This window comes from Bubalus bubalis, chromosome 7, assembly GCF_019923935.1.
Source record: "Bubalus bubalis isolate 160015118507 breed Murrah chromosome 7, NDDB_SH_1, whole genome shotgun sequence".
NCBI lineage: Eukaryota > Metazoa > Chordata > Mammalia > Artiodactyla > Bovidae > Bubalus > Bubalus bubalis.
In genome coordinates this window covers 40,084,168-40,109,592 of record NC_059163.1, presented here as the reverse complement: position 1 = coordinate 40,109,592, position 25,425 = coordinate 40,084,168, and the positions used below count along the sequence as shown (strand labels likewise).

Sequence of the window (25,425 nt, the reverse complement as noted above, 5' to 3'; positions counted from 1 at the left end):
GCATGTGCACACATACACACAAAGTTATTCATTTGCTTTTATTTGGCACTTCATTGAAAGCAAATGTGAAGAAATCAAAGACATCTTTCTGAGCTCATGTTGTTCCTTTCATAGGCTTTCATGTTAAGTGATTTCAGGAGCCAACATTAGTAAAATACCATTTCTTTGCAATTTTCTTTCTCTGGATTTGATTTTTTTTCCTTTTTATTTTTATCACATATAAATAGTTTGATCTGAAAATATTACACATTGAGAAGACAAAAGACTAAACTGAATTCGTATGATGTCTCTAGTCTTAGTCCTGTCACGGCAGCTAGGACGTTCTTGTAGCTTGGGGAAGAGAAGAATGCTTTGCAGCACTCACAGGAAGTGTAATCAATTATGTCTGTTTTTAACTTAAAAAAAAAAGAAAATCTGTCTGCGAAGTGAACATTGTCTTCAATACGAAAAATACATACATGCAAATATTGTTCCTCTTTTAGAAGAAAACAAGTTATACCTCCATTTACTATACTTAAAGATAATGTATTCAGACACACACTGATTTATTTGGTTAACCAAACATGCAGCTTCAAAAATGTTCAGTCCTGATATGCAGCTGCAAGTAGATGGTTAATAAACTAATATAGAGGCAATTCCTATAATTCTATATATCCATTGTTGTAGCATTCAGCTAGTACTAGAAGATTACAGCTTAGAAATCACTGGCACATAACTCAGAACTGAAATGCTTTTCCAAGCAATGCTTGTGAGCATATTAATTTTAAATGTACATTTCCATTTATTGTGAATGCATGCTTCTATGAGTTGTATTCATGTCTGACATAGCTAATCATTTTGTTTTTGGAATGGGCTCCATAAATATTCTGTGGATGGTGACTAATGATTATGATAATTTGTTCTATCAAATATTACCCAGAGATGTGTGCAATATTTGGCAGTTGGACTTCCTTGCAAGATTTTCAAGCATATTTTTGTATTTTTGGAATATTACTAATATTACTAAGGCAATTTGAAAAAAAATTCCCAGTAATAAAACCCGTAAGGTTCATAAACTTGTTCATACTGTAGTAAGACAATCTGAAAATTTTTCTTTTTTTAAATTGCCTCAGAAATAGTTTAGAGCACAGGCAAATAGTATCCTTTTAGTGCAGTAGAAAATTAGTATATTAAATTGAATTTTGTCAAACTAAAACTGCTTACTTTAGTTGTAAACACGAAATAGTCACTTTTTTATTTATTCATGTAAACGTATAATAACACTGATACATGAATTAATAGATCAGTTGGGTCTCATTAATAATGTCTTAATGTTTGATATTTCATATTTTATGAAGTTTTATTTGTGATATTTTATACTTTATGAAATAAAAAATTAAAACAATGACCTAGTTTCTGTAAAATGCTTTGATAATTGCCTTTGTTGGTCAGGCAAACCTAGCTCATTTTCTCACATCTATTGCAATAAGCTTTATCCACTGAAAATCCCATTGTGATCCAAAAAAAACCAAGCATAACGTGATGTCTTTTAGCCAAGCTGTAATCAAAACGTTTGCTTGCATTGAAACATTATATATGTAAGTATAGGCCTATACATAATTTTAATAAATAAAACTGTATATTATGGAAATGTTAAACATCTTAGCTGTACTAAACATGCTCTACTATAATAACATGCATCTTCCTATGTAAGAGTTCTATCAAGTGACTGCCACAGGAAGCAATTTCAGTGAGTCTTTTTGCTTAAGTGCTTATGGTAGGCTGTATAATACCTCTTCAATGGTCTTGACATCTTTATTCCCATAGCCTGTGAATTTTACTTTATATGGATAAAAGATTTTTATGTATGCAATAATATTAAGACTTTTGAGATGGAGGCATCATCCAGGATTATGGAGATGGGCCTTAAATATGATCCCAGTGTCCTTATAGAGGGAAGCAAGAAGGTCAAAGAAGGAAGAAGGTAGCGCTGGTCAGAATCAGGGTGAAAAAGGTGATGTGGTGTGGGGCTACAAGCCAAAGGAATGAGGGCAAGCCTCTAGAAACTGGAAAAAAAAAAAAAAGGCAAGAAAACATATTCTTCTCAGACCCTTTATGAAACCAACTCTGCCAACACCTTTGTCTTAGTCGTAGAAGACTATTTTGGACTTCTACCGCCAGACCTGTTTTGTGGCAATTCGTTCCAGAAGCAACAAGAAAACTAACACAGTATCCTAGTCTGTGGTCCTCCTTACTCCTCATTTTGGTCATGTTTTTACTTGCTTGTGTCATATCACATTTGTAATGTAAAGAGTATGAAATAAAATATAAAAATACAAAATATGAATGACTTGGGGTTAAAGAATTACCTTGTGAATCATAGAACTTGATTTAAATTCATTGGTATAGTGTCTTCTGTAAAACATTACAATACTTTTAGTTTATGGTTTAGAATCAATGTTCTCAAAAATATAAACAGCAAATAAGAACCTTATCACTTTTGTTGCTCTTTTTAAATTGTCACTTAAAGTGTATGTGAACAACTTTGGCAGATTCCTTTGTTAATTTTAGGTGTAAAGCTAAACTATAAGAATTAGAGAATTTTTAAAAATATTGATTTATTTTTCTCTGACCATTTAGTTATCATACTAATTGAAACCTGCATGATTCCTTTATGATACATATATTCATATTCTACCAAAAGATAGTTGCCTTAGTCTTCCTAAGCAAGTCCAAACTGAATGATGTATTTGTAGGCCTCAGAGCAATGGACGTGACACATAGGGAAAGTACTGTCTTAAGGAAAAGATAATTGTTCTGATTATGGACATTGAGCAAAATGTTATTGATATTCATAGATGAATTCATTTTTTGTATATCACTACAGTCCATCCTGAGAATTAAAAATTGCTAGTAACCCTGATTCGTTGTTGTTCAGTCAGCAAGTTGTGTCTGACTCTGCAACTCTGTGGACTATACCATGCCAGGCTCCTCTGTCCATGAAATTTCCCAGGCAAGAATACTGGTTTGGGTTGCCATTTCCTTCTTTGAGGGATCTTCCCAGATCAGAGATCACCCCATGTCTTCTGCATTGATAGGCAGATTCTTTATCACTGAGCCAGCAGGGAAATCCTGATTACCTAAACCTTTTTCAGATATTTAACACTAATATAGCATGAAGATAGTACCTTGCTTTTTGCATAAATTATATGTGCTTAGTCACTCTGTCATGTTAGAATCTTTTCAACCCCATGGGCTGTAGCCCACCATGCTCCTCTCTCCATGGACTTTTTTTAAGCAAGAATACTGGAATGGGTTGCCATTTTCTACTCCAGGGCATCTTCCCAAACCAGGAATTGAACCTACGTCTCTTAAATAGATCTAAAACATTTTTCTCTTAGAACATAATTCCTTACTCATATATGGCTCAGATATTGATGTGCCATATTTTAGATACTGTATTACTTGGGTATACTCAGTGTATGTGTTTCTCATCAGTCATGTGATAAATACTAACATAAATTCATATGACTAATTTTGCTAACAAAAGATACAAAGTACCTATTTTTTTACATGGTCATATCTTGTAATTCCAGTGATTTTAAATGGAATTTTATATATTTGCATGACTAAAGAATTAATTAAGAAGTTTCTGAACATTTGTTGATTTGGATTTTTTGTACACACTAATTTAAGAGCATAATAAAAATATGTAATTGGGTTTATTAATGGATAACCCTATGGATCACAGTACTAGTGTATAAATACAATAATACTTTATTTAAATTTTTTAGTTTTACCATAGTAGAATACTAGAGCCATGGAACCAACCAATATAATCCTTATATGTCTAGTATGTAAGAATGTTTTGAAATACAGTTATGTTTAGTTTCATTTTATATTCTTCATCTATAAATAATTGTAACTAAATGGCAGCTAATGGGATGCTAACTTTTATCTAGATATGGAAGTTAAAACAAATATCACTGTATTAAATTCAGCAGAAAAGAGGCTGATTATTTTCTTTTTTTTTTTAATTTTATTTTATTTTTAAACTTTACATAACTGTATTAGTCTTGCCAAATATCAAAATGAATCTGCCACAGGTATACATGTGTTTTCTATATAATTAGAACTTACAGAATAGATAATATGTGCATAAACCTAGCAATTTCAATTTTATTATTTTCTGCAATATATTATGGTGAAATTTTGCCCAATATTACTTTTTAATTATCATACTTAACTAATTTTTTATTATACTGCTATGAATAATATTAGAATGAATAAGTTATCAACAAATGATTCTGTGTCTAATTTATAATCCTGTAATTATGTATATGTTCCCTGACAGTCATCATAAGACATCTAAGTTAAACAATATTACCTTAAAATTAGTACTTATTAATTTGCTTTAAAATTAGTACTAATAACCAATCCTATTGAACATATTATGTAATATTTTAAATAAACTTTTATCAATAGGAGGCAACTGTGCTTAGTTTGAATCTTTGTATATGGATTGAATTAAAATGGCCTGTTTTTTCTTTTTTATGTTTTATATATAAGTAAATCTTATCATATGTATATATAAGTGCATATATATGTAAGTATATATATAAGTATATATATATATGTATGTATATATATATATATATATATATATGTAAGTCTTATCACTCCTTCTAACTTGTGTTCAGCAATTCATCTTCCTGATTGCTTCATTCCAACTTGAATTGAGAAGGCCTTGTTATGTTATGTTAATTTAAATTCATAACATCCTTCAAATGCCTGATTCACACCACATCTTAATGAAAATTGGGCCAGTTAGATATTTCACAGCAAGTCTACCTCATCAGATCATCATCAGTTCAGTTCAGTCACTCAGTCGTGTCCGACTCTTTGCGACACCATGAATCGCAGCACGCCAGGCCTCCCTGTCCATCACCAGCTGCCAGAGTCTATCCAAACCCATGTCCATTGAGTCGGTGATGCCATCCAACCATCTCATCCTCTGTTGTCCCCTTCTCCTCTTGCCCTCCATCTTTCAGAGCATCAGGGTCTTTTCAGATGAGTCAGCTCTTCGCATCATGTGGCCAAAGTATTAGAGTTTCAGCTTCAACATCAATCCTTCCAATGAAAACCCAGGACTGATCTCCTTTAGGATGAACTGGTTGGATCTCCTTGCAGTCCAAGGGACTCTCAAGAGTTGTTTCCAACACCACATTTCAAAAGCATCAATTCTTCGGTGCTCAGCTTTCTTCATAGTCCAACTCTCACATCCATACATGACCACTGGAAAAACCATAGCCTTGACTAGACGGACCTTTGTTGAGAAAGTAATGTCTCTGTTTTTGAATATGCTGTCTACATTGGTCATAACTTTCCTTCCAAGGAGTAAGTGTCTTTTAATGTCATGGCTGCAATCACCATCTGCAGTGATTTTGGAGCCCCCAAAAATAAAGTCAGCCACTGTTTCCACTGTTTTCGCATCTATTTCCCATGAAGTGATGGGACTGGATGCCATGATCTTTGTTTTCTGAATGTTGAGCTTTAAGCCAACTTTTTCACTTTCCTCTTTCACTTTCATCAAGAGGTTATTTAGTTCTTCACTTTCTGCCATAAGGGTGGTGTTATTTGCATATCTGAGGTTATTGATATTTCTCCTGGCAGTCTTGATTCCAGCTAGTGCTTCATCCAGCCCAGTGTTTCTCATGATGTACTCAGCATATAAGTTAAATAAGCAGGGTGACAATATACAGCCTTGACATACTCCTTTTCCTATTTGGAACCAGTCTGTTGTCCCATGTCCAGTTCTAACTGTTGCTTCATAACCTGCATACAGGTTTCTCAGGAGCCAGATCATTATAGTACGCCTAAAAACCTATAAGAGTGACTTACATTAGTTTCCCAGAGTGCCATGAAATATATGACACACTCACTCAAGACAAAGGGATCATGGTTTTCAGGTCACCATTCTGGAATCCAGTGCCTATTGTTTAATTAAGAGAGTCTGAAAAGTTATTTCACATCACCACACCTATTCCCTCCACCGTGAAATTGGGACTAGTAATATTCATCTCAAAAAGAAGTGGCAAGTAAGAAATGCATGAATGTGCTTGATTAGTTTAAAGAGTTACTGTAAATCTCAATCTTTTTGTATCCTGGCACATGTAATTTGCATATAAATAATTTATTTGGCTCAGGTGTAAGGAATCCACCTGCCAATGAAAGAGACACGGGTTCAACCCCAGGGTCAAGAAGACCCCTTAGAGAAGGAAATGGCAACCTACTCCTGTAATCTTGCCTGGGAAATCCCATGAACAGAGGAGCCTTGCAGGCTGCAGTCCATGGGGTTGCAAAAGAGTCAGAAATGACTTAGCAACTAAACAACAATGGCCATTTATTTGGCCTACTGTAAAAAGAAATGTAAATCTGCTTTTTTCCTATTTCTACTCGCAATCCAAAGAGTTTATGTGCTTTTCTGTGTGTCAGCTTTTTCTGTGTTGTAGGTTTATCTCAAAAGACTCAGTCTATCTAGAATAAAGTGTGACCAACCCATGCCAAAACAAATGACTAATGATAATAATGAGGATAGCAACAGTAATTAATAATATATCTTGTGCATTTGTATGATACTTTACAGAGTTTTAATACAGTTTTATAAACACATTATCTTTATGAGGTAGTAAAATAATTTGGCCTCCATATTATATATGTAAAGACTGAAACTACACGATATTTCTTTGAGAGTTCTACCTGGTATTTGTTATTGTCACCTGCTTTTTAATTCAAATGCTTTATTTGAAAATTGTCTATTGTTGATATAGAAAAATTTTATTGCATAACATTTCTGATAAAAAATGTTGAAATTTTTATCAAATATTGAAGCCTTAGTGCCATTATACCATAATGGCATTTTTTCCTGTGAATATTAGTAGATTCGATTGCATTTGACTATATTATTGTACTCTTTTCTCATCCTTTATTGTGAGTTTTAAGAATATCTTTGATATCAGAGATACTGAAAATCATTTTTTAAAGTATACTTGAATTAAAATGAAATTAAAGAAAACACTGAATGTAAAACACATGAGAACATTCAATTATTTTATTTTGCTTTTATCATAAAAAGTAGAATAAATTTAGTTTTGACAACTTTGATATAATTGTAAAAGTTTTCTTACTGGAATATATTGATCAATAATCTTTAATATAATATTAATTTAATTTTTAACTCACAATGACTGAAATCGTAAAAGAGAAATAAGAAATAAAAGCTGCAGCTTTTGAAATGTAGATAGTTTTTAAACAATCTGTAATATATCTATGGAGAAGGAAATGGCAACCCACTTCAGTATTCTTGCCTGGAGAATCCCAGGGACAGAGGAGCCTGGTGGGCTGCCGTCTATAGGGTTGCACAGAGTCGGACACGACTGAAGCGACTTAGCAGCAGCAGCAGCAGTAATATATCTAATACGGAAATAATATTCTAGAGGTTGTCTACCTTTTGATTTCTAAAGATCTTAATTTATGAAAAGCATTTGATACAGAAATAGTAATAGAATATAACCTATTGAAAATACTGTAAAGCATTGTTTTCAATAGAACAATGATGACAATAACTGCAATATATTATTTATGTAGCATGTTTTGGTTTATATACCTTTTCAAACACATGTCTCATCATTTAAAAGGCTTTCTTAATTCTTCTTTAGTTACCATTAAATAAGATATTTGGGACTCATGACAGCATCTAATGTTTATAATAAATGTGGCTTGCTTCAGTTTTCCTACATATACATTAATAATTAGTATTTTTGTAAATTAAATAGTATATGATATTCAGAATGGTCAGTTCACATGCTTAGATAGTAAGATGGGTGGATGTAAATAATATGCATAACATATTTTAAAATCTAATCTATACAATTATAACCATGTGAAATTATTTTTGATTCAAGACAGTTTTCTTAGAAACAAACACTGTCATAATTGCAAATTTTAACTTTTATGCCCTACTCATAAATAACTAGTAATTTCGTTTGCTGGTATCAAACATTGATTGTTTAAACAATATAAATTTGAAATTGCCCACTTATATCTGAAAATTATAAAAATAGCACTGATTCAAAATTAATTTCATTACTATAAAGCTGTAGTAATTAGGAAACAGGTTGATAATAGGAAGTAAAGCAATAGGCCAAGAAACAAAACATTATATTTATATACAGGGAGAGTGAAAAAGTTGGCTTAAAGCTCAACATTCAGAAAACTAAGATCATGGTATCTGGTCCCATCACTTCATGGGAAATAGATGGGGAAACAGTGGAAACAGTGTCAGACTTTTATTTTTCTGGGCTCCAAAATCACTGCAGATGGTGATTGCAGCCATGAAATTAAAAGACACTTACTCCTTGGAAGGAAAGTTATGACCAACCTAGACAGCATATTCAAAAGCAGAGACATTACTTTTCCAACAAAGATCCATCTAGTTGAGGCTATGGTTTTTCCAGTGGTCATGTTTGGATGTGAGAGTTGGACTGTGAAGAAAGCTGAGCACCAAAGAATTGATGCTTTTGAGCTGTGGTGTTGGAGAAGACTCTTGAGAGTCCCTTGGACTGCAAGGAGATCCAACCTGTCCATCCTAAAGGAGAACAGTCCTGGGTGTTCATTGGAAGGACTGATGCTAAAGCTGAAACTCCAATACTTTGGCCACCTCATGCGAAGAGTTGACTCATTGGAAAAGACTCTGATGCTGGGAAGGATTGGGGGCAGTAGGAGAAGGGGATGACAGAGGATGAGATGGCTGGATGGCATCACCAACTCGATGGACATGAGTTTGAGTGAACTCCGGGAGTTGGTAATGGACAGGGAGGCCTGGCGTGCTGCGATTCATGGGGCCGCAAAGAGTCGGACACGACTGAGCGACTGAACTGAACTGAATATAATATATATAATATTTATTTCAATCTTATAATTACTTGAGATTAACAATAGTATTTTATTTATAGAATATTTAAATATAATCTTGTTTTCATCATGTATATTTTCATTTTTCAGTATTTCTACTTTTAATTCATTCCTGATAATAGCTGATTTTTCTGTAACGATCTGGATATTACTGAGTTTATATAGCTGCTCACTGTATAAAATCCTGACACAGATTTAGGATTTTCTCTTTTCTAGGTGTGATGTTAAAATTGTATTTCTTAACTGCAAAAAAAAAAAAAAAAAGTCATGTCTTTTAACTTAAGACAACTTTCTCAAAGGGTTTTTCTTGTAATAGGAAAGTACTGCTGATTTTAAAAAATGTTAATACACTAAAATATTTGCACCACCTATTTTCTGTGTATGTTGGTGACAGCCACATTTATGTTAATGTTATTATTAACATTATCAATTGTTTGATAATCATTCTCAGACCTTAATCTATGCAAGAGAATTTTATAGTATGTTGACCATCAGAATTAGCTGTTATTCTATACTGCCTGTTGAGTATGGAATATTGGCCTTTATTACTCTTCATTGACAATACAAAATATATTTTTAAGTTAAAGCATTCACTAATGAATCCGTTTTAATTTAGATAATAAATAAAATCCTCATTATGCCTGACAAATGGTAGCCTCAAGTAAACTCAAACCATTTTGAGTTCTGCCCTAAATACTCCTTATCCAGCTAGTATCCTAGCAAGGATTCAGAGGTATAGGTCATACCAGGAAATGAAACATATCATTAAGAAAATAATAAAAAAATAATAATTAAGGAAGAAAGAAAGAAACAGAGAGAAAATCTAGCTTGAGATATATTTCTGAGAAAAATAAAATGAGAACATAAAGCAAATGACAGTGAGAATGTCTCATACTGTGTACTTAGCAATACTCTTTTGGGTAGGAGAAGCCATATTTTTTTTTTTTCCATAGGAATGTCTACTTATTGATAAATTATTGAGTTAAAAAAATTTTGAGTAAAATTTACTATAACGAGGATGCTCTGAAATTGAGTGTCTTTTTCAGAGCCAAAATCATTTTCATTATATGTATATTTACCCATGAGTAAATCTAGGTAACCAAGATCTGTTTAAAAAGCCACAAAAGATGCCTAATTTGTTTTTCTATTTTATTAGTAATGTCTGATCTTTCTCTTTGGTGATTTTAATTTATTTTAAATTATAAGATGCTGACATTTGTGAATAGCAGTCTGCAACATTAATGTCATTATTTGGCTGATCATGAGGAATATAAGAGTACGTTCTTAAAAATAGTCTTACTTATGGGATTGTGTATTTTTACACTAATTTGTATAAATTAAATTCTTAGATATATTTTGATATTTAAATATTAACTTTTTACTGAGTTTATTTTTTTTTTTTTAGGTATAGCTAAAAGTGTTTCAAAAACATATGTTCACTGCCTATAAAAGTGATATGATAATCAGTGAATTTATTTTACTACTGCCTAATAAAGTTCTGAGAGAAGGCAATGGCACCCCACTCCAGTACTTTTGCCTAGAAAATCCCATGGACAGAGGAGCCTGGTAGGCTGCAGTCCATGGGGTCGCAAAGAGTTGGACACGACTGAGCGACTTCACTTTCACTTTTCACTTTTATGCATTGGAGAAGGAAATGGCAACCCATTCCAGTATTCTTGCCTGGAGAATCCCAGGGACGGGGGATCCTGGTGGGCTGCCATGTATGGGGTCGCACAGAGTCGGACTGAAGCGACTTAGCAGCAGCAGCAGCAATAAAGTTCTGTGGTTCTATTTTCTTAATTATTATTATTTGTTTATATAATGAGAGTATTTTCCTACCAAATAGTCCTGTCTTCACATTGACAATATCCTATGGGCCAGTTAATGTTGCTTAAGCTGTATTTTAACTTCTAACTCAATATTGTGCTGTGCTCAGTCTAATATTCAATTAATTACTATGAATAAACTGAATGAATTTTTTAGTGTCTAGCTTTTTAAAGTATACTATAGACATTACCTTAGTAAGCCTAAAACCCTGAATTACCCAAAACCTTGCTTAAATCTGTGTAATTAGAAAGTATTTATTAGATAAAATATGTATTTATGTTAATAATTACTTAACTATATAGACACTTATTATTTTTTCTTCTCCTTTGACTTTAGGTGCAATAACAGAACCCAATGTGCAGTGGTGGCAGGTCCTGATGTTTTTCCAGACCCTTGTCCAGGAACCTATAAATACCTTGAAGTGCAGTATGAATGTGTTCCTTACAGTATGTATATTCTTGTACTTCTTTTAAAAAAGGAAAGATATTAAGCATTGTTTTGCATGCATTGACAACATATTATCTATAAAACATAAAAATAATCACATAAATTATAGTAAAAACTGGATAATTTTAATTTTTCAAGGTCATACATTATCCTCACACTTGGACTAATTCAATGTTGCCTGCATGATCTTGCAGCATTTAATTTTGACTATATTTTTCTATATATTGGTCAATACTTATTCTAAAACTCTTTTCTTATTGCAAGAATATAAAATATTTAGGAAAAAGGATGAATGAATGATATGTCAGTACTATATCCCTCTAGTTCCAACAAACAGCAGTAAAAGTGAATAATATGCTTGTATATATAGTAGCATAGAAATTGATACATTTTCAATTTGATAGAAGCAATTAAATCTAAGTTTCCTCTACTGCCAACATATTGAGAATTAAAAATGTTCATCCAGAGGGAACAGACTGGATAGAAAATGCAAGAATTACATGAACTAAAGCACTCTTTAGAATGTATCTTTTATACTCCCAAGAAGTTAATCTTTATAACCCTTATGTCAGAAAAAAATATATACCAACAACTTATTTTTTTTTCTTCAAACATAATGAAAAATCAAACATTCAGAAATGAAACATTTTTGTTCCTTTTTTTTTTAATTCAAAGGTAGAATCACCATCTCAAAAGAAAAAATTTTGAACTAGTTAATTATTCATGGAATACCTTAGTGAAGATCACTTAGGAAATCCTGTATTCTCATACTAAATATGCAGCTCATCCTAGAGGTAGAAAACTCCTGGGATCAAAAACAAATCCCATGTTCCGATATCCTTTGCTATCTCAGAAGAAACGAACTGTCTCAGAATCAGCAAGTATACCGTGCTGAGAGGTATTTCTAGGCTTCATTCATTTCTGTTTATTTTAAAAGTATGTCAAAACCAATACAATATTGTAAAGTAATTAGCCTCAAATTAAAATAAATAAATTTAAATTAAAAAAATAAAAAGCAGTGTGTTGCTTATGAGCTGTTTAAGTGTGCATACTCTGATAATAGAGAGAAATTTGGCCAGCAAGAAATGAATTTAAATGTAAAAGTAATAGTGAAAGCAATCAGAAGAAAATTCCATTGTTTGTTTATTTTAGATGTGATTGATTAGAAGTATATCTAGTGAAGTTTTATAGGCTAACTTTGTTATACAGAAGCATAAGTATATAGGTTTTATTGAAATCCCAGTTGAGGTACCCCATCTTATATTGTTATATCCAGGGACTGACCATTCTATAAAAATATAAAGCTGAATGACCATTTATTGTTCATCAGTCATATTTTAAAGAACTAAAATTTGTAGTCTATTTTAGAACTGTGACAATTATACTTGGATTGCATAATAATAATATCTGTGTGAAAAATGTAGAATAGCTACTTCCAAAGGCATTTTTTAAAAGTATGAATTAAGGTGTGCTTCAGTTTTAAAGACAGTTTTAAGAAACTTAAATTCATATTTTTGAAACATAAAAGCTGAAGAAGGCTTGTTGAATATTGTTTTTTTTACACAATTTTTAAGAATTAAAGAATTTCATAGCTGTTTTTCAATTTTATGTACTTTTTCCAAATTTCTTTGAGGATAACTACTCCAAAATCCTGTGCCAAACTCATTCTGAAAAAATCATTTTCTTAAATCATTTTGATATAAATGAGAACTTGCTCCCACACATTTGTATAAAAGGATTGTGATTTATCACAGATTTCTTCTCTCTTATAAATTCTTAGAGTTGGGCAATTTGATTCCTGAATATCCTGTATTTACAGATTTCTGATAATCCTAAAAATGTACTGATTACTTTAGAAGTATGTCCATACTATATTAGAATATTTATCTGATTATTTCATTAAATAAGAATTATAAACACAGGTGCAACCACTATCCAGGTTATACATGGTTTAATTTATATGATATAGTATGATTATGTTTGTTTAAAGTATCTTCAGTCTGTTTCAGTTAAAAGTATAATGAGTAACTAGAAATTCATTTAGTAAATTTAACTTGAATTTAAAAGAAAAGAATCCAAAAGAAGTTGAAAACCATAAAATAAAATAGAGTGACTCGTTTGAAAGGTAGGATAGTTTAGTAAAAAAATGACCAGGTAGCAGGGCCCTGGCTAATTTAACAAAAATCTCGATTTTTAGCTTAGGTAAGCTGTTAAAATTTTTTGAATCTCACCTTACCAACTTTCCCTCATCTATAGTACAGTCATCCATTTTATCTGTGGTTTCATTTTCCATGATTTCGGTTACCCGTCGTCAACCTCAGTCTGAAATTATTAAATGGAAAACTCTAGAAATAAACAATTTGTAAGTGTTAAATAATATGCCATTATAGGTAGCTGGATGAAATCTGCTGTCCTACCGCAGACATGACTCATCCTCTTGTCTGGTATACTTACTGCATTCACTACCCACTTGTTAGTGTCTTAGTAGGCATCTGGGTCATCACTTCAGCTGTCTAGTGATGAGAGCTGTCATGCCATCATAGTACTTGTGTTCGAGTAACCGATATTTTACTCAGTAAAGGGCCCCAAAGTGCACGAGGAGTGATGCTGGAAATATGGATTTTTTTTTTACTATGACTAATTAATAAATTAAATGTTATCATAGATATGTATAGGAAGAAAAACAGTATATTTGGGGTTTGGTGCTATTTGCAGTTTTAGGGATCCACTGAGGTCTTAGAATATATTCCCCTTAGAATGGTCTTAGCATGCGTCAGTAGGAGACTATTACAAGTCCTGATTTAGGTGATGATAAGCTCCTTTACTTTTCTCCAGAATAAAAAAGCACTGTTGTTGTTGTTTTCCCAAAAATAAAAATATTCACTTATAAAAAGAGCTGACATTTATTAACATTTACTACATGCCATTTACTACACTGGTTATAGGACTCTTTGCGGGTGACCCCATGGACTACACAGTCCATGGAATTCTCCAGGCCAGAATACTGGAGTGGGTGGCCTTTCCCTTCTCCAGGGGATCTTCCCAACCCAGGGATCGAACCCAGGTCTCCCACATTGCAGTAAGAGTCTTTACTAGCTGAGCCACAAGGGAAGCCCAAGAATATTGGAGTGGGTAGCCTATCCCTTTTCCAGCAGATCTTCCTGACCCAGAAATCAAACCGGGATCTCCTGCATTGCAGATGGAATCCTTACCAACTGAGCTATCAGGGAAGCCCTTTATGTTTACATACCCTCTTTTATTTAATTCTCACAATCTCCTCCCTGTTAGATATGTGTGTCACAGCTTTACTAAAGAAGAAACAAACTCAGTAGGATAAGTAGAGTGTTTCTTATAAAGTGTAGAATAGCTAGAAAATGGCAGAGCCAAGAGTTGAGTCAGTTTGTAATATTTGTTCTGAAGGACCCAACTCTACTTCCACACATAGATTTTCCCCTTTATATTTTCATGAGTTATTCAGTGGTGTTCAATATTCAACTTTCATCAGTACAGTAATGGCACGTGATGAAGAAAGAGCTTCAAGAACCCAGGCCCTTTTTCTCAGTTCTTTTGCTACTTACTTTTAAGAGGTTTGTATTATTCTCTTAAAGCAGGTGAATCGCTGCAAACTTTTATTTTCCCAAACACCTAGTGAAGCTTTATGGCAAAGACTAATTTGCGCTCTAAAAATACTACCCACAATTTAGAATGAGGCTCTTACCTACATAGTAACTTTAAAAGTTGTTTAAATTACCTGCATTATAAGAAAAAAAAAATCCTTGTACTTAATTAAAATGCTTGTTAAAAGACCTCATTGTATTAGTAGAAGACAGACTTCATATTTAGGATTCAATATTAATATTTTAAACTTTTCTAGCTGTACCACTGAATAAACAACCAAACAAGAGATGCTGTCAGGTTCTGTTGGTCATGTAGTTTTATAATATCCATTTTAATTTTTTTTTAATTTTGAATTTAAGATGATATTTTAAAATGTATGTGGTGATATATTTTATATTTATGAATGCTTTGATCTTAATATTGATGTATGGGAAAATATTGATATTTTATATTTATTTGTATATATATATATATGTATACACACACTGTATTTTTCCATGGTAATATTGATTTTTAAGGTGATGCTTTTTCTTGTTAAAATATAGAAAAGAAGGAAATATAGAAATACAGGGGAAAACAAAATTATGTATAAAACATATCAATATTAATTATATATAAACATATTAGAGGTAATATAGAAAAATTCAACAAAGTCTCTTGTATCACATAGGAGAAAGAAAGTTGAAAATATCTAAGATAAGCTTGCAATAATTTTTGCACAGAGTTTTAGGAGTCAGTTAATAAGTGGATAATTGAGCAATAAGTTTTAAAAGGACCTTTGCCTGAATCAATCAAATGTTATGACTTCTTTTGAAAAGATGACAGTAGGAAATAAAATAAGGAAAATGAGTAATTGTTAACAGTGTAGTGAGGCTACTGAATTGTCCTACACCGAGTTTTTTGGATATCTTGTACTCAGTTTTTTTTTCAGATTGTAAAAGTTGGATTTAATCTTTTTTTCCTACTATTTATATTCTCTTGTTTGGTTTTATAGGTACCCTGTTTTGGGGTAAGATGAATTAATGTTTTTTCTGTTGCTCTTACACCTTAGTTCCACTGTGGCTTTTATAGCTTTTGCCTTTCCTTCTGCGACTTGATTTTCCTCTTTTGTGATATTTTCTCTCCAAGAGATGACCCAAATATTCAAGAGGTTAAACCTCAGCCTTTACCAGTGCCACATATTTGCTCTCTCATCTTCTTCTCACCCTACCCCATGACTTCTAGCCTGATTTGGATAAAAAATTGTAAGCATCTTTAAGTAGAGCTTCCTTCATTTAGCCAATTTACGGGGATGACTTGAGTTAGAAAGAAAACAATAAAACAACTAACCACCTACACAGAGTATTTCTGAGCAAAAATATCTTTACTTTATATCCTGCTGACAATTTGTCTTTCTTCCAAGGCATGCAATTTCACGCACATTACACTCAAAAAGTGCTTGTCTTCTCTCAGAGTCCAGCTTTTCTATTCAGTTGTTTCTTCTTTTTAAAAATACAAAGCACAATTTACTTATTCTAGTAATCTTCTCCTCTGGTAGATTTTCTTAGGAGATAGATGTGGGAAGCACACAATTGGAGAGGTACTAGAAACAAGTGTTTGGTTAAACCAGTCTTATTTTATAGCACTTACAGACTTTTTCACCATTCACATTAGCTATCTGGAGTTATGTATAAGATTGGCTTTATAGAAAGACTTGCAAAAAGGGCATTATCAGAAATTAATATTCATAATTATATAATCTACTTTTTTTAACTGAAAAAATGCCATACTTTCAACATTTAAAGTGAACAAAGCCTTTAAATATTTAATTATAAGTAACTCAATATATTTTAGGGCTTCCCTGGTAGCTCAGTTGGCAAAGAATATGCCTGTAGTGCATGAGATCCAGGTTCAATCCCTGGGTTGGGAAGATACTCTGGAGAAGGAAATGACAAACCACTCCAGTGTCCTTGCCTAGAAAATCCCATGGACAGAGGAGCCTGGTGGGCTGAAGTCCATGGGGTCACAAAGAGTCAGGCATGACTGAGTTACTAACACACACACAAATATATTTTACAAGTAATGTTTAACTGAGTATATATTTTAAAATGTGCACTGAGTATATATTTTAAAATGTGCACACATTGGTTTCCTACTGGTATTTATTATGTAAGTAAATCTTTATATATTTTAAAGCTCATTGTACTGAAATTAACCCATAGGTTTAAGTTTTTAAATATCCAAAAATGTCAAGATATAATTTGATTTCCAATGGCTCAGTACATTTTCCAGTTTGATACATAGGAGATATTCAATAAATATGTATTGAATGATTGAAAGAAGAAAGGAAATGTGATAAAAGTATTATGTTCATTGCTAGAATGATAAAAGAAACTCTTATCTACAAGACAGACCTTATTAACTCAAAGGAAAGATCTATGGTAAAAAAATATATATATATTAATTTTAGTTTCTCCAAGTTATTTGATGTTTGTTACTATATCCCTCAAGAATTCTATATTGTGCTGTGCTAAGTTGCTTCACTCATGTCCGACTCTTGGCAAGCCTATGGACTATAGCTTGCCAGGCTCCTCCGTCCATGGGATTCCCCAGGCAAGAATACTGGAGTGGTCATTTCCTTCTCCAGGAGATCTTCCCAACCCAGGAATCAAACTGGTGTCTCTAGGCCTCCTGCATTGGCAGGCATGTTCTTTACCACTAGTGCCGCCTGAGAAGTGCCTCAAGAATGCTACTAGCAACCCATTTGTTTTCCATATTATTATTTTATACCTTCTTATAATATAGCAAGTATTATCCTTCTATAAGAAGAATATCAGTTATCTAAATTCTCTGTTTTTAGAATGATACTTAAAAGAACATCAAAATTCTTCCTTTCCTTTCTCCTTTTTCTCCCCACTAGTTTCTTTCTTAAATATTTTCTCTATACTTGACAGTATCTTGCACCTAACATACAATTTATAAAGCTTTTGTAAGTCAGATTATTTAGCAGTTAATTAAAACTTTTATTGTATATAATAAATATGAAATATTCATAAAAATTGCTATTATACATTTGAAAAACAGGAAGGACGAGTGGACTATATACTTTCTTAGGAGTTCTCACCCAAAATTCTCTCATACTTTTGTCTAACTGCTTCACATTTTTATGGAAATTAGTTTCAACTAGATGATATCAGTTGCTTTTAAGATCTCCCTCTTTTATAGTGCTTTCCTCAATCAGTTTATATTGCAGACCAGACACTGTGCTAAATAGTTGGTAGAAAGCTAAGATAAAAATTCTGTCGTTGAGGAATTTAGCCAAATGAGACTCAAGGTCCCCAAAGTTACACTGAAAGCAGTTGAGCACTTCATATTCACAGCGCACCGAGGAGATACGCCTGTCTCATAGCGTTTGATGTTTGTAACGGGTGGGTACCTCTTTAGGGAAGGTTTTCTCAAAGAGATGACCCTTGAGCTGAACCTTAAAGAATGAGCAGACTTTAGTGAGAAGGGCAATCAGTTTGGGCTGATGGGGCAATGACAGATAAGAAACTGTTATGGTGAATATAAAATGAAAACAGTTCGGTATTTGTATAAAAACAAAATACAAGAGTGACAGGAAATGAAGCCATAGATTGGCAGGGTAGGAATCCTGATGTCGCTCTATGCTGGGATTGAGTCCTGATACTCATCACAGTGAGGAACACAAAGATAGAAAATTATTTTTAATGTAATTAACTAATACATTAATTAGAAATACTTGTTTGCAATCTGCAAAAAACAATTTTGACTAAGTTGAAAAACAGTCTTTTGTGGGGAGAGAGGGTTGGGAAATAGCACAGTAATAGTTCCAGAATCAAAAGAGAAAAAGGTAAAACTCAAGTCTGAAAAAATAAGATCCAGTGATCTAGAGAGTGTTAGTGGACAGCAAGGACTCTTTGTTTGGATAAATCAGTTCCAAAAATGGTCTGTGTAATCTAAGTCCTGTAAAGATCTCTACTGGGACATCAGTGTTAGTTGCTCAGTCATTTCCGAGTCTTTGCGACCCTATGGACTATAACCTGACAGGGTCCTCTGTCCCTGGAATTCTCCAGAAAAGAATACTGGTGGTGGTGGCGGTTTAGTCACTAACTTGCATCCAACTCTTGTGACCCCATGGACCGTAGCCCTCCAGGCTCCTCTGTCCATGGGGTTCTCCAGGCAAGAATACTGGAGTGGGTTGCCATGCCCTCCTCCAGGGATCTTCCCAACCCAGAGATCAAACATGGGTCTTCTGCATTGCAGGCGGATTCTTTACCATCTGAGCCACCAGGGAAGGCCTGGGGCATCAGGACTGCATGAAATTCAGTTGTTTCCAAGGAAGGAGAATTGAGTTGTCAAAGAGCCTACATGTAATTAAAAAGAAGCAAACTCCTCAGTAGACTGTGCAATTCAGTCACTCAGTCATGTCTGACTCTTTGCGACCCCATGAGCTGCAGCATGCCAGACTTCTCTGTCCATCACCAAATCCCGGGGCTTGCCCTGTGCTAAATACAGCCTGCAGGGGATTTCTTTAGGCCTCTCAGATATCAACAAGTCAGTTTTAACATTAAGTCTGGAGAACACTTGACTGGTATTCCCTTGAGCAACTGCAGACCAGAGCTGAGTGTGTGCTGCACCTTTTAAACAGGGTCTGTTCTTTGCTACTTCGTGTAATTTCCATTCCTTTTGGTATTGTATCTGGTTCATTATGGGCTCCCTAGGTGGTGCACCCTCTTCCAACAACACAAGAGAAGACTCTACACATGGACATCAGCAGATGGTAAACACCGAAATCAGATTGATTATATTCTTTGCAGCCAAAGATGGAGAAGCTCTATACAGTCGGCAAAAACAAGACTGGGAGCTGACTGTGGCTCAGATCATGAACTCCTTCTTGGCAAATTCAGACTTAAATTGAAGAAAGTAGGGAAAACCACTAGACCATTCAGGTAAGACCTAAATCAAATCCCTTATGATTATACAGTGGAAGTGAGAAATAGATTTAAGGAACTAGATCTGATAGACAGAGTGCCTGAAGAACTATGCACAGAGGTTCGTGACATTGCACAGGAGACAGAGATTAAGAGCATCCCCATGGAAAGGAAAGGCAAAAAAGCAAAATGGCTGTCTGAGGCGGCCTTATAAATAGCTGTGAAAAGAAGAGAAGCAAAAAGCAAAGGAGAAAAGGAAAGATTATTCCCATCTGAATGCAGAGTTCCAAAGAATAGCAAGGAGAGATAAGAAAGCCTTCCTCAGTTATCAGTGCAAAGAAATAGAGGAAAACAACAGATTGGGAAAGACTAAAGATCTCTTCAAGAAAATTAGAGATACCAAGGGAACATTTCATGCAAAGATGGGCTCGATAAAGGACAGAAATGGTATGGACCTAACAGAAGCAGAAGATATTAAGAAGAGGTAGCAAGAATACACAAAAGAATTGTTCAAAAAAGATCTTCACAACCAAGATAATCACAATGGTGTGATCACTCACCTAGAACCAGACATCCTGGAATGTGAAGTCAAGTGGGCCTTAGAAAGCATCACTACGAACAAAGCTAGTGGACGTGATGGAATTCCCGTTGAGCTATTTCAAATCCTGAAAAATGATGCTGTGAAAGTGCTGCACTCAATATGCCAGCAAATTTGGAAAACTCAGCAGTGGCCACAGGACTGGAAAAGGTCAGTTTTCTTTCCAATCCCAGACAAAGGCAATGCCAAAGAATGCTCAAACTACTGCACAATTGCACTCATCTCACATGCCAGTAAAGTCATGCTAAGAATTCTCCAAGCCAGGCTCCAGCAATACATGAAATGTGAACTTCCAGGTGTTTAAGCTGGTTTTAAAAAAGGCAGAGGAACCAGAGATCAAATTGCCAACATCTGCTGGATCATCAAAAAAGCAAGAGATTTCCAGAAAAACATCTACTTTTGCTTTATTGACTATGACAAAGCCTTTGACTGTGTGGATCACAATAAACTGTGGAAAATTCTGAAAGAGATGGGCATACCAGACCACCTGACCTGTCTCTTGAGAAATCTGTAATCAGGTCAGGAAGCAACAGTTAGAACTGTACATGGAACAACAGACTGGTTCCAAATTGGAAAAGGAGTACATCAAGGCTGTATATTGTCACCCTGCTTATTTAACTTATATGCAGAGTACATCATGAGAAACACTGGACTGGGAGAAGCACAAGCTGGAATCAAGATTGCTGGGAGAAATATCAATAGCCCCAGATATGCAAATGACAGCACCCTTATGACAGAAAGTGAAGAGGAACTAAAAAGCCTCTTGATGAAAGTGAAAGAGGAGAGTGAAAAAGTTGGCTTAAAGCTCAACATTCAGAAAAAGAAGATCATGGCATCCGGTCCCACCACTTCATGGGAAATAGATGGGGAAACAGTGGAAACAGTGTCAGACTTTATTTTTCTGGGCTCCAAAACCATGGCAGATGGTGATTGCAGCCATGAAATTAAAAGACACTCCTTGGAAGGAAAGTTATGACCATCCTCTATAGCATATCCAAAAGCAGAGACATTACTTTGCCAACCAAGGTCCGTCTAGTCAAGGCTATGATTTTTCCATTGGTCATGTATGGATTCGAGAGTTGGACTGTGAAGAAGGCTGAGCGCCGAAGAATTGATGCTTTTGAACTGTGATGTTGGAGAAGACTCTTGAGAGTCCCTTGGACTGCAGGGAGATCCAACCAGTCCATTCTGAAGGAGATCAGTCCTGGGTATTCATTGAAAGGACTGATGCTAAAGTTGAAACTCCAGTATTTTGGCCACCTGATGCGAAGAGTTGACTCATTGGAAAAGACTCTGATGCTGGGAAGGATTGGGGGCAGGAAGAGAATGGGACGACAGAGGATGAGATGGCTGGATGGCATCACCGACTCGATGGACATGAGTTTGAGTGAATTCCGGGAATTGGTGATGGACAGGGAGGCCTGGTATGCAATTCATGGGGTCGCAAAGAGTCGAACATGACTGAGTGACTGAACTGAACTGAATAATATGTAAATGTAAACATGATGCTAATTATCAGTAAACAAGATGAATTACAGTTCAGTTCAGTTAAGTCGCTCATCGTGTCCGACTCCTAGCGACCCCATGTATCACAGCTCGCCAGGCTTCCCTGTCCATCACCAGTTCCCAGAGTTCACTCAAACTCATATCCATCGAGTCGGTGATGCCATCCAGCTATCTCATCCTCTGTCTTCCCCTCTCTTCCTGCACCCAATCCCTCCCAGCCTCAGGGTCTTTTCCAATGAATCAACTCTTCAAGGATTTAAAATTAATTGGATTTGGAGAGTTAGGAAAGTATTTGATTTAGGAAGCAAACTGTTATTATAGACTTACAGTTTGAGAGGTTAACTTACTCATGCTCGCTCACTTACTTCATTTGAAATAGTAAGATTATATAACTAAGGCACTTAATCTTAATTCAAATAAAATTTTATAAGACCCTCAAATTGAATAACATAAACATGACGTTTAAAGAGACATGGAATATAACATTTTGTTTTTAAAATATACAGCATATGGAAAAAAAAGTAGTGAAAACATGTGAAAGTGAAGGTTTTCTTTCCAAAGTGTTTGCTACTAGGAACATCTTATAGCAAATATGATGTGTGATATCTTCAGAGTTTATTTTTCAGAAAAATTTTTTCTAAATTCTTGTAAAATCAATTGAAATACTGTGAAAGGATATTATTGTATTATAATCATTTATTTTATGAAAGCAGAAAAAATAATTGTGTAGAAAGTACTTAATCCAAATATTAAAATTTTCACATAATAGTACCTCAGTAAAATGTGTAATTAGTAAAGGGAAAAATGTATATATACATATATACAAGGCAATATTACTCAGCCATAAAAGGAGTGAATTTGATTCTGTTCTAGTGAGGTGGATGAACCTAGAGCCTGTTACGCAGAGTGAAGTAAGCCAGAAAGCAAAAAATAAATACCATATATTAATGCATATATATATATATATATATATATATAATCTAGAAACAAATGGTACTGATAAACTTATTTGCAGGTAGTAATAGAGACACAGACATAGAAAAGAGACTTGTGGACATAGTGAAGGAAGGTGAGGGTGAGAAAAATTGAGTGAGTAGCACTGAAACATATACATTACTATATGAAAAATAAATCTAGTGGGAAGTTGGTATATAACAGAGGGTGTTCAGCGTAGTGCTCTGTGACAAACTAGAGGGGTGGGATGGGGTGGGGTGTAGGGGGAGGTTTAAGAGGAGAGGCACATGTATATACTTATGGCTGATTCACTTTGTTGTATGGCAGAAACCAACATGACATTGTAAACAATTATCCTCCAATTAAAAATAAAATTTAAAAAAGAAAGTATTAAGTAATATTCAAAAGAAGAGATATGACAACAGAAGCAGAGATTGGAGGGATGCACATTGAAGATGGAGGCAGGGGCTACTGCCAAGGAATGCAGGTGTCCTGTAAGAAGCTGGAAAGAACAGGGACATAGACGTTCCCCTTGAGCATCCAGAATGAACACAATTCTGCTGACCACTTCATTTTAGCCCTTAAGACCCATTTCGAACTTCTGACAATGTATGTTGTTTAAAATCACCAAGTTTGTGGTATTTTGTTATGGCACCACTAGGATACTAAGTATAACCTGTTAGAATTTTTTTCTGACATGATTAACATATTTGGAAAAAAAAAACATTGTTTACTTATGACATAAACTAGTGAAGACAGTTTTATTTTCTGAATAAAGATTGTTGTGTATTTCTCTAGTGATATTTTTAAAAGGTAAACATGGAAACTGTCTCTGCCATGGACTGGCTGGATATGAGATGCATAACATGTTGTTATAGACAGATATCATTTTAGTTCTATGAATATAGCAAGCCTAAAGCAAACCAAAGTCAAGTTAATGGTTCAAAAAATCAATTTTAATGTATTACATATATCTACTGCTTATAATAGGCAGCAAAAATATTGAATGGGTGAATAAGTGGTTTATGGTAAACATATGAGCTAATCAGATATGGTGAATAAATGCAGTGAGTTTCCATTTAAATTTTCTTGTACTTTAAACAAAGAAGAATTTTTCATAGTAACTGACTTGTAATATTTGGATTAAATCCATTATTTATGGACTTCCAAGTCAACTCTGCATGTATTAATTTAATTCCATTTTATCAGCACTTAGTTGCTCAGTCATGTCTGACTCTGTGACCCCATGAACTGTAGCCTGCCAGTCTCTGTCCCTGGGATTCTCCAAGCAAGAATACTAAAGTGGGTTGCTGTTTCCTTTTCCAGGGGATCTTTCTGACCCAGGGATCAAACCCTGGTCTCCTGAATTCCAGCCAGTTTCTTTACCATCTGAGCCACAAGGGAAGCCCAATAGAAACCTAATTATCTTCAAAATTTTGCACAATATCTAAATGCCCCCAATATTATAAATCTGATTGTTTTCTAACTTCCAATAATCATCTCATAATTCTGTCATCCTTAGAGTAATCCTTAGAGTAATCATATTAACATTGAATCAGAAAGGGAAAGGAACTCAATATTCCTTTGTTTTTATAATTGTGTTTTAATAATATATTTTGTCCTCTGTGCTAATTGCTTTTATACTTCAGTTGGAATAGAAACCAATGCAGGATAGAATAATAAGTGACATAGAGACAGAAGAAGTGGCTCCTTCCAAGTGTTCTTCATGGCAATGACATATTTCTAATTATTACTTAGGCACATGGCAGGTCCTGTCACATTTTCCATTCCCTTACCAGTTCTCTCAAGCATGAGACTATAACAGAGTGAGAACCTTAGAATTTATGTTCTGATTTTGCTAATTAATAGCTGTTTTCTAGTGAAATGACTTTATTGCTCTGTGAATGAGTCTTTTCACATAGAAAGTAGGGATCATAATCAATTCATATAGTGTCTGTGAAAATTAAAATTAAATATACATAAAAAGGTTTATCCAGTGACAGCCATATTAACTTAAATTCCCAGTATATATATTAAATTCTGAGAATATCATAGCTATTAAAATTCAGATGGTTGTGACATTTCACCCATTTCTGAAGTTTTTGACAATCAGTGCTATGGTGTGCTTGGACTTAGAATTGTTATGCTTTTAATTTATCCCAGGAAGCCCTGGGTATCCTAGCCATCTCTATTGCTCTGGACTGTCAGTACAGATTCACAGACAAGACTTTTTGTCTTCGTTCTTGTTCTTTTTTTTTTAAATCACCTCAGGATTTTGAGTCCTTCTTAGAACTAGTTACAGAGCGATCTGTCCTCTGATTTAGCTCTTGAACCAGTGCTAGTTTATGCAGTTGTTCTCTTTGACCCCAAAGTGGTACTAAGGCACATCAAACAAATTTTCTCATCTACCCTCGATTCTGTGCATTCTTTTAGCACATATTCCCTACTCTGCATCCTTTTTAGACTAACATTCAATAGAAAATTGGATTAAACATTTACTGAACATGACTTTGCCCATCAGAACAAGATCTAGTTTCCCCCTCCGTCAGTCTCTCCCATCAGGAAGCTTCCATAAGCCTCTTACCCTTCTCC

General features: G+C 34.3%; 1 protein-coding gene across 9 annotated transcripts in view; it reads left to right on the top strand.

Annotated features, from left to right (window-relative positions):
• Nucleotides 1–25,425, top strand: part of ADGRL3 (adhesion G protein-coupled receptor L3) — a 955,586-nt gene that overhangs the window by 548,630 nt on the left and 381,531 nt on the right. For all 9 annotated transcript variants that reach the window (XM_044945849.2, XM_044945847.2, XM_044945844.2 and 6 more), the window contains one exon: nucleotides 11,116–11,225. In XM_044945849.2, coding sequence (XP_044801784.1) covers nucleotides 11,116–11,225 — 110 coding nt within the window. The remainder of the gene's footprint in view (nucleotides 1–11,115; nucleotides 11,226–25,425) is intronic.